The sequence below is a fragment of the Neomonachus schauinslandi genome, chromosome 16 (genome assembly GCF_002201575.2).
Source record: "Neomonachus schauinslandi chromosome 16, ASM220157v2, whole genome shotgun sequence".
Classification (NCBI taxonomy): domain Eukaryota; kingdom Metazoa; phylum Chordata; class Mammalia; order Carnivora; family Phocidae; genus Neomonachus; species Neomonachus schauinslandi.
The window spans coordinates 56147624-56160721 of NC_058418.1; the positions used below are offsets into that span (position 1 = coordinate 56147624).

General features: G+C 48.8%; 1 protein-coding gene across 1 annotated transcript; it reads right to left on the bottom strand.

The window, feature by feature from the left end:
- Positions 1–501: 501 nt before the first annotated feature.
- GINS2 (GINS complex subunit 2) lies at positions 502–12976 on the bottom strand. The gene is made up of 5 exons (XM_021705684.1): positions 12834–12976; positions 12209–12323; positions 5853–5952; positions 1433–1559; positions 502–1159 (listed from the first exon to the last, which is right to left on the bottom strand). The coding sequence occupies exons 1-5, from the start codon at positions 12921–12923 to the stop codon at positions 1034–1036; spliced, it is 558 nt and encodes a 185-aa protein (XP_021561359.1). The 5' UTR covers positions 12924–12976; the 3' UTR covers positions 502–1033.
- Between the last annotated feature and the right edge of the window lie 122 nt (positions 12977–13098).

Sequence of the window (13098 nt, forward strand, 5' to 3'; positions counted from 1 at the left end):
CATCAATGTTTGGGTCTGTTTTCCCTTCACATAATCCAAGGAATTCTAAATCATGCCAGTTGTCTTGCCACCACCAAAATGGGTCCTGAATCCAAATACAAAGATGACATCTAGTGTGGTCTTGTACACTGTGGCTAGTTTCTCCTGAATTTCTGTCTTAGTACCTTCCCAGGGTGAAGAACATCAATGACCATCTGGTTCCACTGAAGGAGTCCAGTTGGTCATGAACTTCCTCATCCGGACAGCTATTGTGTCGTTCATGATGGTGGCTGAGCGTGAAGCACCCAGGGAGTTCCCCACCTTTCCTCTTGATAAAAACCCACTACACCTTAACCAGAAGTAGCCAAGAGAACAAGAAACGCCCAGAGTGTCAGTCTAAAGATCACCCCTTCCTGCCACACATCTCCGTATGATCAGTCAGACCATTTTAGCCACATGACTTGCTCTCTTCACTTGGTAGTAATGCAGGGAAAAAACCCAACGTGAGATTTGCATGGAGTCCATCTTTATTGGGCTTAGATGGCGAACCCTGGTCAACATCTTGCCACCCATCTGCCATCCTTCTCTGTGTGAACAAACTCTAGGAGAGTCTAAATTTAGCCCAAGAGATCAGGGTCAAGAAAGGAAAAAAGCCCCAGGCCACATCGCCACTCCTACTGTATCTCTCTCTTAAAAACAACACTTAAAGTCACCGAATGTTCACCCACATGACAATGCCAAGCAGGAGACCGCAGGCTCTGTAGCGAAAATAACGTGTTTTGCCAAAGCTGCTTTCTTTCCCCCATAAAAGAACAGCTGGCTTCTACAGACAGATGTGGAATTAAAGAATGTCTTGAGGACTAAGCACAAACCTGTTGCTTTCCAACGATGTTATGAGCCCATTCCTTGTTTCATTACACAATTCTTCATACATTCAAAAGGGGTACTAGAACTCGAGATAATAGTACCTCTATCATGTCTCGAGCACTCACACCACCCGGCAAGCCTCCGGCCAGCAGATGCAAGGCCTTTCTTTACAAGTTCAGGTCTTTCTCTAGAAGTCTTGGGACTGGATGCTTTCAGAAGGTTGCAGGTTTGTACGGAGTTTATACATGTGATTGAGGGCTTGTGTGAGGAAGGCCCCACTGGTATTGATTTCCATCAAGGTCAGGTTATCCAGCTAAAACACAAGAGAAAATCAACTGGGTTGGTTGAAGAGTGTTTGGTTTGAGAAAATGTAAAATCTACTGAATAAAAGTAACCAATGAATAATGGTTTTTGGTTTTCTTTTTTTTTAAAGGCACAGCACAGCTAGTAATCCCTGCTTGCGATAATCCAAGCAGACAGGATGCTGGGGGCAACTCACTGGCACCAGCAGGCAGCCCCCGGCCTTCGTGGGCATGGGAGGAGAGGCAGCTGCACAGGGAGGCCCCCGTGCCCTGCACGCACCCACCTTGGCATGTGCCTCCTGCTGTCTCACGAAGCTGTCAGCAGACACCCGTAGCTTGGCTGTGCGAGTGTCCCACACATCCTTGATCAGGGTCCGGATCTCATCTGCTTTTGGGATGTTGTCTGAAGCACTAAAAGAAGCCAGGCAGCGGGGAAATCACATAAGGAAGCACTTGGTAAATTAAGCAACATCCAGGTGGAAGTGGCCTGTTACTATTTTTTAGTAGGTTCCACACTGAACGTGGAGCTCAAACTCAAGACCCTGAGATCAAGAGTGCATGCTCCTCCAACTGAGCCAGGCGGGCACCCTTCCAGGTAGAAGTGGCTTTTTATTTATTTATTTTAAGATTTTATTTATTCATTTGACAGAGAAAGAGAGCGAGAGCACAAGCAGGGGGAGTAGCAGAGGGAGAGGGAGTACCAGGCTGAGCAGGGAGAGCACAAGCAGGGGGAGTAGCAGAGGGAGAGAGAGTACCAGGCTGAGCAGGGAGCCCGACGCGGGACTCGATCCCAGGACCCTAGGATCACGACCGGAGCCGAAGGCAGACACGCAACGACTGAGCCACCCAGACGCCCCTAGAAGTGGCGTTTTTAAAAAATGCTGCTTGGCTTCAGGAAAACACAAGCAAAATGTGTTTTCCTTTGTTTTCAATTTTAAGATGTAAAAAATTTCTAGCAGTTAAGCTTGGTGCCAAGAAAATTCAGCCATGGGGGGCGCCTGAGTGGCTCAGTCGTTAAGCGTCTGCCTTCAGCTCAGGTCATGATCCCAGGGTCCTGGGATCAAGCCCCGCATTGGGCTCCCTGCTCCGCGGGAAGCCTGCTTCTCCCTCTCCCACCCCCCCTGCTTGTGTTCCCTCTTTCGCTGTCTCTGTCAAATAAATAAATAAAATCTTCAAAAAGAAAAAGAAAATTCAGCCATGGGACGCCTGGGTGGCCCAATCAGATGGATGTCTGCCTTCGGCTCAGGTCATGATCCTGGGGTCCTGGGATCGAGCCCGCATTGGGCTCCCTGCTCAGCTCAGCGGGGAGCCTGCTTCTCCCTCTCCTCCCCGCTTGTGCTCTCTTTCTATGTCTGTGGCTATCTCTGTCTCTCTCTCTCTCTCAAGTAAAATCCCCCCTCCCCAAAAAAAGAAAGAAAATTCAACCATGATCCACACAGTTATTTGTGCTCACATTAAGTGTCCCATGGCAGGCTGCAGTACAAGGACTTCAGAGAATAAGCTCTAAAGGTTGGACATCCTCTGCTCAGGGTAATTGAGTGTTCGGTGCTGTAGAATTTCCATCTTGAATGAATTTGCTTCAAAGGGCTGGCTCAGAGGTCATGACTGCTATTGCTCCTACCTCATCACTTATCCAAGGGCTCACAACCCACCAGGGAAAGAAGACAACAGCTCTGTGCCAGGCACAGTGCTCGGCACTACAAAGCGTTTCTATCCTCTCAAAAGCTCTGAAGGCTAGGTACTGTCCCACTCCACAGAGAAAAGTACACTTACAGAAACCACAGAATAAATTGCAAATTAGCATAAACCGAGCATACCAATACACAGCGAATTCTGGGTAAAAGTCTGAAGAGTCAGCGAGGGTCAGTGTGACAGCCTTCCTGTCGTGAGCTACATTTTGGATCCTTCTAGGCCATTAGGCCATTTTAGCCTTTTTTTTTCCTCCACGTAGGTTCCACACCCAGCGTGGAGCCTAATGCAGGGCTTGAACTCATGACCCTGAGGTCAAGACCTGAGCTGAAATCAAGAGTCAGACATTTAAGTGAGCCATTCAGGCGCCCCTTGTTGTGAGCTGTATTTTAAACTAACCATTGAAGGAAAAGACAAAAAAGATGAAAGCAAAAGCTAACACTGTATCACCTGGCATACTAGGAAAGGTACAGTGGCCTCTCCACATGCTGAAAGTAGCTTGTGATTAGTGGTAGGAAATCAGTGGTATACAATTTACATAGTGGATTGTATTTAAGACCCAAACATTTGGATTTTACGCTCTGAACAGCAGGTTACAGAACAAAGGACCTCATCTATTTGTTAACTGAAGTGCAGAACAAAGGTAAAATTAGGTCCCTTGGCCAAATGAATTACAAAGAATCATAAAACCAAAGTTTCAACAGGAACTGCATACATTAAGATCTGAATTTCAAAAACTAAAGGTGAACAGGCCCCTCACCTCTGCTTCCATATTTTCCCTTCCAAGTCCTCCCACCCACTGCCACAGAAGACTCTCCAGTTCATTGGATGACAACCCCTGCCAAACACCCTCCCCAGGACACTGCAGCCACAGAGTAACAGCCTCAGCTCCCCAACTCTTTACCTAGTCTACATCAACCCCAACAGCTCGGCTTCCCCAAACATACTGTGCTTGTTCACATGTCCCTGCCTTCTACCTATAGCATCCTCTTCTCTAGTAAATTTTCCCTCCTTCTTCAAGCCACGGATCCCTTCTCTGACACCACCAGGCATTAGGGCTGCAGTCCGACATGGTCTGAACGGGACTGATCACACACTGCGGTGTAGAGCTACGGGTTAACAGGCTCACACTGCTCCCTAAGCAGGGCTCAAGCCCACGTGACGATCTCCATTATCTAGTGGAATGCTTCGTGTTGTAAACTTTAGCGTCATACCAATTTAAGGACAAATCCACGTTACATACCCCAAATATTCATTTGAATTCAATAGTGTCATACAGTGGAGGCCTTGCTCTAGAACAGATAATAGGGAGCTTCTTAATTTTTGTTCTAGTTCTGCTCTTGCTTTCATCAATGAAAAGGGCCCCCGGGTGGTTCATTCAGCTAAGCAACAGACTTGGGTCTCAGCTCAGGTCTTGATCTTGAGGTCATGAGTTCAAACCCCACATTGGGCTCCATGATGGGCCTGGAGCCTACTTAAAAAAAGAAGAAAAAAAAAGAAAACATGCTGACTTCAAAAGCTTGACATTTTGCAAATTACAGTCTAATCTCCCAAGCAAAATCATCCACATTTGCTTGCCCGCCCCCGCTGATTTCACTCGTTCATTCAACAAACACGTATGCACCAGGCATAATACTAGTGCAAATAAGACGCAGTCCCTGCCCTTTTTATTTTTTTAGAGGAAGAGAGAGCACATGTGTGCACAGACACACTGGGGGGGGGGGGGGGGGGGGGGGGCTAGGTAGAGAATCTCAAGCAGGCTTCATGCCCAGCCTAGAGCCTGACACGGGGCTCAATCTCACAACCCTGAGATCATGACCTGCGCCAAAATCAATAGTCAGACACTTAACCAACTGAGCTACCCAGGCACCCCAGTCCCTGCCCTTTAGAACTGGGGTAGGGGTGGGAGGGCACAGCCTGACTAGTGATTAGAAGATTACAGCTGACAAATGCCATGGGGGCTACAGAGCTGTCAGGGGATAGGCATCCTTAACCTGTGAGAGAACACCGGTTAGGCTAATAAGCCAAAGGAGGGAACACACAACAGATGGACTAACTGAACAGAGGAAACAGTATTTGAAAGCCCCGAGGACCTTGGTATGTGGAAGGAAGAGGCCAATGTCAGCCTGGAACCCAGAGAATGAGGGAGCCACGAAGGAAGGAGTGTGTAGGAGCCACAAAGGCAGGCAGAAGGAGCCCAGCTAGGCAGTGCTTTGTACGCTATCATGAGGACTTTAGCCTGAACCCTGGACAGGCTCCAAGAAACAGGGGAGTTGCGTGGCAGCTCCATCTTTAAAAGTCTACTCGGGCTGCAAAGTGGAGAATGAATTAAAAGCCAATGGGGAGGGGCACCTGGGTGGCTCAGTCGTTAAGCGTCTGCCTTCGGCTCAGGTCAATCGAGCCCCGCATCGGGCTCCCTGCTCGGCGGAAAGCCTGTTTCTCCCTCTCCCACTGCTTGTGTTCCCTCTCTCGCTGTCTCTCTGTCAAATAAATAAATAAAATCTTAAAAAAAAAAAAAAAAAAAAAGCCAATGGGGAGCCAGAACTGAACGCAGGGAAACAAGAAGCTACTACACCACACTTTTTGCCACCAGTGGGCTTTCAGTACAGCTAGGGTTCAGAGCAAGTGTGAGCCCTCTGGCCTTTCCTGTGAAAGACATGCAAGAACTCAGATGCACATAGTGGAAGACAAAGCAGTAAAGCTTCACCAGTAAAACACAGCTACAGTTAAGAAAAAGGCTAGAGAGGATAACGGAGACTCACCGGGGTCCAATGTCAAGCGATAAAGTAGCAAGGGATTCCCTAGGAGAGGGAGGGGTGGGAAAAGGAAAGGACAAATGGGAAAGCCCAGGCAAAAGAGTGTGTGCACACAAATGCCTCCCACGTTACTGACTCAGGGATACGGATGCCCGGGGATCCCCCTCACCTTGGAGCCAAAAGTGGAACGAGAGGAACAGGGTAAGGGATGAGAATCAGGAGTTCTACTTTACATGTGGCTCTAAGGAGACATACTTACTGATTTAACAGGAGTTTCGTAAGTTCCATGTAGTAAGGGCTAGGCATAGGGGTAAAAGTTTCTTCCTTTCGTTCATGATCCCTAATCTTCTCCAACTTTTCTGAAATTTAGAAATGTATACATTTTACCATCCATACCCAAAATATTTGTTTAAGCTTTCCAAATTTACCAAGTATCTACATTATCTATTGGATCAACCAACAAAAACATGAAGAAAAAACACTTTTTGGAATAACATATCACTAACTAGATGATTCACAGCCTATTTCCTCAGAAGTTTCTCTTATGGGACACCTGGGGGCTCAGTCAATTGAGCATCTATCTGCTTTAGGCTCAGGTCATGATCCCAGGGTCCTGGGATCCAGCCCTACATCGAGCTCCTTGCTCAGCAGGGGGCCTGCTTCTCCCTCTCCCTCTGCTGCTCCACCAGCTTGTGTGCTGTCAAATAAAGAAATAAATAAAATCTTAAAAAAAAAAAAAAAGTTTCTCTTATAGAAGGTGGTAAATTCCTGCTGGTGTTGCTGCTCTGGCCTGCAGGATGTATTACTGAAGAAACTGGGAGTCAGAAGTTCTTTTCTTAGGGAAAGAGACAGACATTCTACCTTTAATGCAAAAGGTGATGAGAGCAACCAGTGACTGGAGAAATTTACTTGTATATACGAAGCCTTGTTCAGAGGGGAGCAAGAGGACATAACACCATGGCCACTCCAGCCTAGGGGTAGGATGATGATCACAGAGGGCCTACAGCCCAGCACCTGGAATCCCACAGTGGAATCCCAATTCCAACCAGCAGCAGCACCCCTCTCTCCCTATCTTATGGGTCTGAGAAAGTCCTGAATCTGGCCACTGAGGCTGAGGGACACACACAACTGTGCTAGGGGAGTGGGGGGAAGCGGGGTCTTTCAGTGTTGGGCCCCCTCTTCAGGGGCCCTTGGTGCCATGCTGCAACCCAATCTACTCCCCTACTCCATTCACCCTCTCACTCTAACCCGATGCCCTTCTGAGAGGCTGCACACTCCTGCCAGCACACCACTCCCAACCCCCTCCACACCTGTCTCTGTGCACAAGAAACAGCCCTCCAGGTGTGTCCTGGACCTCCTCTCTGACCGGCACAGAACACCACCCCAGCAACTGTCTCACTTGAGTGTTCGCTGTTGTCCTCATTACTTCACCATTCCATCAAACTCACTACAACATCTTCCATCTTAAAAAGAAAATCCTAGGGGTGCCTGGCTGGCTCAGTCAGTTGAGCACCCAACTCTTGATTTCGGCTCAGGTCATGATCTCAGGGGCCTAGAATCCAGCTGTGAGTCAGGGTCCCCACTAAGAGGGGAGTCTGCTTCTCTCCCTCTCCCTCTGGCTCATGTGCTCTCTCACTTGCTCTCTTGCTCACTCAAATAAAATCTTTCAAAAAATAAAAATAAATATAGGCACCTGGGTGGCTCAGTTGGCTAAATATCTGCCTTTAGCTCAGGTCATGATTCCAGGGTCCTGGGATCCAGCCCCACGTCAGGCTCCCTGCTCAGTGGGTAGCCTACTTCTCCCTCTGCCTGTGCCCCTCCCCACCAGCTCATGCTCTCTCTCTCTCTGCTGTCTCTCTCTTAATAAAACCTTTAAAATAAATAAATAAGGGATAGCTGGGTGGCTCAGGTCACCATCCCGGGGTCCTGGGATTGAGTCCCGCAGCGGGCTCCCTGCTCAGAGGGGAGCCTGCTTCTCCCTCTGCCCCTCCCCCTACTTGCGCGCGCACGCGCTCTCTGACAAATGAGTGAATAAAATCTTAAAAAAAAAAAAAAGACAATAAATAAATAAAAATAAAAAAATAAAACCTTAGTAAGTGAAATAAAATCAGAGAAAGACAAGGATCATATGATTTCACTCATGGAATTTAAGAAACAGAATCACAGGGGAGGGGAAAGTAAAATAAGACGAAATCAGAGAGGGAGACAAACTTAAGAGACTCAACTACAGGGAACAAACTGAGGGAAGGTAGGTGGGGGGATGGGGTAACAGGGTGATGGGCATTAAGGAGGGCACGTGATATAATGGGCACTGGGTGTTACATGCAACTGATGAATCAGTGACCTCTACCTCTGAAACTAACATGTTAATTAATTGAATTTAAATAAAAATTTTTAAAAATTTAAAAAATAAAATCTTAAAATAAAAATCCTCCCAACGCCAACTACCAAACCATTTTTTCAAGAGTTACCTTCCTTTCTTCGACCACTCAGGTGGGTGTCTATTCTACCCCTCCACCAATACCACTCAACACCAAGGCCCACGACCTCTGCTCAGCCAAGCCCAATGGTTCCATCTGTCTTCACATCTCACAAAGATTAATACTTCTTAGAGGATATTTATCACTTGATTTCTGGAATACCACACAGAGTTCTCTTATCTCCGGTTCCTCTGGGCCTTCCTGACCTCTCTCAGCAGTGGGGTATAGAGCTCAGATCCCTGACCCCTTTACCACCTAAACCCACATCCCATGTGATTTCATTCTGCCTCATTTAAATACTACCTAAGCACTCATGAGGACTTCCACATTTGTATCCCCAAATAAGCCCCTTCACCGAATTCCTGACTAAATACTCCTGCCCACATTATCTAGCTAGACATCTAGATATCTACGTAGATAGCTAATGGGCACCTAATAGGCACCTCCAGTGTGACATGGTCAAACCCCAACTCCTGGTCCCTACCCCAGCCCTAATGCTCCCGCAGCCTTCCCCATCTCAGGAGACAGCAACTCCGTGTCCTTCTGTAGTTCGGGCCAGCAACCCTGGCAGGCATTCTTCTCTCTCCTCCCTCAGATCCCACAGCCTGTCCTTCAGCAAATCTGCAGATTCTTCCTTCGAAATATGCCTAGACTCCAACCATGTCTGCCCACCTCCATCATCTGGTAAAACTACTCACAGCCTGGGTAACTCCCTACTGCCCTCTCCCCACACACATCTTCTCTATACAGTTGACAGATTCTTTTCAGGTATCTTTTTTTTTTTTTTTTTTTTTTTTATTTGAGAGAGAGAGAATGAGAGAGAGAGAACACCTAAGAGGGGACAGGGTCAGAGGATGAAGCAGACTCCCTGCCGAGCAGGAAGCCCGATGGGGGACTCGATCCAGGGACTCCAGGATCATGACCTGAGCTGAAGGCAGTTGCTTAACCAACTGAGCCACCCAGGCACCCCTCTTTTCAGGTATCTAAATCAGAGTACGAAATACTGCTGTTCAAATTGCAATGAATCAAACAGACAATGAATCAAACAGATGTCACCACTGTTGGCCAGGATGTGGAACATTAGGAACTCTCACAGGTTTCTGGTGGGATCAGAAGAGCTCTACCACTCTGGAGGGCTAGGTGGCAATTTCTTATAGTCAAGCACCATCTGCCCTATGACCCTAGGTATTTACCCAAGAGAATTAAAACCATGTATCCACAAAGACTTAGGACAGGAATGTTCATAATAGCCTCATTAGCAATAGCCAAAAATAGGAAATGATCCAAATATCTACCAACAGAAGAATGGGTGACCTAACTGGAACACTCTACCGTGAATGAAATAGTACTTGGCAATAAAATGATGTAATGCTCCATGCAACCATAGGAACGAATCTCAAAAACTGTGCCAGAGCGGCATCTGGGTGGCTCAGTTGGTTGAGCACCCGATTCTTGCTTTCAGCTCATGTCATGATCGCCGGGTCATGGGATAGAGGTCTGCGCTCAGTGGGGAGTCTGCTTGGAGATTGTCTCCATCTGCCCCTTACCCCCTCATGAGTGTGCACTCTCTCTCAAATAAATTAAAAAAACAAAAACAAAAACAAAAACAAACAAAACAGGGCTCCTGAGTGGTTCAGCGGGTTAAACGTCTGCCTTCAGCTCCAGTCATGATCCCAGGGTCCTAGCATGGAGCCCTGAGTAGGGCTCCCTGCTCAGCAGAGAGTCTGCTTCTCCCTCTCCTTCTGCCTGTCACTCCCCGCTGCTTGTGCTCTGTCAAATAAATAAGATCTTTAAAAACAAAACAAGACAGCGTCAGAGAAGTCAGAGACAAAAACAGACTTACTAGGTGTTTCCATTCATAGTATAAGAGCAGGTGGAACTCTACAGTGGCAGAATCAGAGGGCAGCTGGCTCTTGGGCATGCTCTACCAACCAACTAGTGAGCTTTCACTACTGCTCACCCCAGCATGGCCCTGGCCTGTGAAAAGGGTCAGGCTAACTCTCTCCACACTTTTCTGACTGGCCTGCAATGAGACAGGCTCTTGCCCCTAACACCTTCGGTTTGGACAGGCCGAAACTGCCAGAAGGAGATGTAGCGCTGTCAGACCTGGCGGGGTTCGCTGCCAAAGTGCCCCTCAGCAAAAGGACCTGGGATCGGGTGTTTCCCTTTGTTGCAAACCCTCCAGGGCCAACCTCCCCCCCGCCCCGCCCCCCGCCTTTAGGACCAGAAGGAGAAAATGCCCAATCTTTCTGAAACTGTATTTAAGAGTGCCTGACTCAGAGTGTCCTTGGTTTTTTTTTTTTTTTTTAAGATTTTATTTATTAGAGAGTGAGGGAGAGAGGGAAAGCACAGGCAGGGGGATCAGCAGGCAGAGGGAGAAGCAGGCTCCCCACGTAGCAAGGAGCCCGATGTGGGACTCGATCCCAGGACCCTGGGATGATGACCTGAGCCAAAGGCAGACGCTTAACCAACTGAGCCACCCAGGCGCCCCCATCATTTTATTATTGAGGCATAATTAATGCACCATTCAATTCATCCGTTTAAAATGTGCAATTCAGGTGCGCCTGGCTGGCACAGTCGGTTAAGCGTCTGACTCTTGGTTTCGGCTCAGGTCATGATCTCAAGGTCGTAGGATGAAGAGCCCTGCATCAGGCTCCAAGCTCATTGCTGAGTCGGCTTGAGATTCTCTGTCCCTCTCCCTCTGTCCCTCCAGCTGTTACTCTAAAATAAATAAACTTTTAAAAAAATAAAACGTACAATTCAATAATTTTTAGTATATTCAGAGTTGTAGGTGATCTCTGTGCCTTTTCTTTTACTTAGCATAATGTGTTCCATGTTCATTCAGTTGTAGCACGAGCAGGACTTCATTCCTTTCTATGGCTGAATAATATTCCCGTTTGGATGATACATTATTTTCATGCATTCTGTATAATGTGAGAGGACTCTGCTCCTTAACATGCTAGTCTATACGTGGGGGCTCAAACTTACTGAGGTCACTCACGACCCTAAGGTCAAGAGTCGGGTGCTCTACTGACGGAGTGAATTAGGCACCCCAATATAGTTTTTTTTAAAGTTAAAAGAAATGCTTCTTCAAAGTCATACAGTATTTTTAATGTTATATTTTTAAGATGTTATTTATTTGAGGGGCGCCTGGGTGGCTCAGTCGTTAAGCGTCTGCCTTCAGCTCAGGTCATGATCCCAGGGTCCTGGGATCGAGTCCCGCATCGGGCTCCCTGCTCCGTGGGAAGCCTGCTTCTCCCTCTCCCCCTGCTTGTGTTCCCTCTCTCGCTGTTGCTCTCTCTGTGTCAAATAAATAAAATTAAAAAAAAAAAAAAAAGTTATTTGACAGAGAAGAGAAAGACAGCACGAGCAGGGGGAGGGGAGGAGAGGGAGAAGCAGACGCCCCGCTGAGGACACCCCCCCGCCCCCCTGCATGAGGGCCCAAACCCAGGACCCTGGGGTCATGACCCGAGCCAAAGGCAGACTTGGGTGCCCCACAATATTAATTTTATGATTTTTTATTTTATTTAAAGATTTTATTTATTTATTTGACAGAGACAGAGATAGCAAGAGCAGGAACACAAGCAGGGGGAGTGGGAGAGGGAGAAGCAGGCTTCCTGCCCCGAGCAGGGAGCCCGATGTGGGACTCCATCCCAGGACCCTGGGATCATGACCTGAGCCGAAGGCAGACGCTTAACGACTGAGCCACCCAGGCGCCTCTATGATTTTTTATTTTTTAACATTTTTATTTGAGAGAGAGAGAGAGAGAGCACACAAGAGCAGGGAGAGGAAAAAGCAAGCTACTCGCTGAGCAGGGAGCCCCATGTGGGACTCGATCCCAGGACCTGTAATCACGACCTGAGAAGGCAGACGCTTCACGGACTGAGCCATCCAGGCATCCCAAAATTCTTAATTTTAAAGCAAGTTGAAATATCTTAAAATCAAAATCTGAGCGAAATTTGGTGTAGATGCCTCAAATTAATACGACATTAGTAATAGTGGTCAGCAAACTGAGGTGAAGCGCCAACCATTCATTAATTTCAGCTGACCAGTGGATGATGGAGGAAGTGGAAAGGGCTGGTGCTTCCATCGTGAGGGAAGGTGTCACCTGGCCCTGCTCCACCCAGGTCCTTACCCACAGCCATCCACTCAGGGGGAATCAGCCGACACTTCTGTCTCTGCTTCAGGTTAATCGCCAGCCACAGAGGCACTTCCACCGGTAAACCGGGGTTAAAAGGCCCCAGGTCCCCCTGCCAAAGGAAAACCAGATCCTGGTAAGAGGAGACAGGGCAAAAGGCACAGCTGGACCCCACTGCTGTCCAACAAGGGAAAGGGCGTTGCAGACGTTGAAACCCAAAGGAAAATAAAAGCCCAACTGTGAACACAGTAAAGCAGCTCCGAGCAAAGCGGTCACGCCCCGGGCGCCGGCCTCACCTGCGCGCCTGGCCAACCCACCTGACCCGGTTTCCTGCCGTCAGAACCGCTGAGCCGCTGGGCCCGGGCCGAGAACCTCGCCCACCTCTTCGACCCCCCTGCGTCCACGCAGCCCATATCCTTCCCCCCCGCCCCCGGCCCCTCGGCGTCTCCACCCTCCGTGTTCTACCCCCGGGTCACCCCTACTCCCCCCCGACCACTCGGCGTCCCCCCCCAACCCTGACCACTCGGCGAGCCGGAGGCCGGGCGGGTGTCCGCGGAAGCCCCAACACGACCGCCCCTTCCCGGCGCTGGGGCCTGAGGCAAATGGCCGACCCAGCGCTTACCCCGATGAGGTAGATCTTGTCTAGGCTGAAGTTTGGGATTATGGTGACCAGCTCCTTCTCAGCCAGAAACTCCACCTCCGCCGCGTCCATGCTGGCCACAGCCACCCGCCCGGGACACGTCGCTGCCCGCTGCCCCTTACCATCGGGGGGGGGAAAGGGCCGTGGCCGCAGCTTTCCCGCCAACACGCGGGGCCCGCCCCCCGCGCCGGAAGCCTATAGCAATAGGCCAGCCAATTGGCCAGCCAATAGCAACGCGGCACTCTCC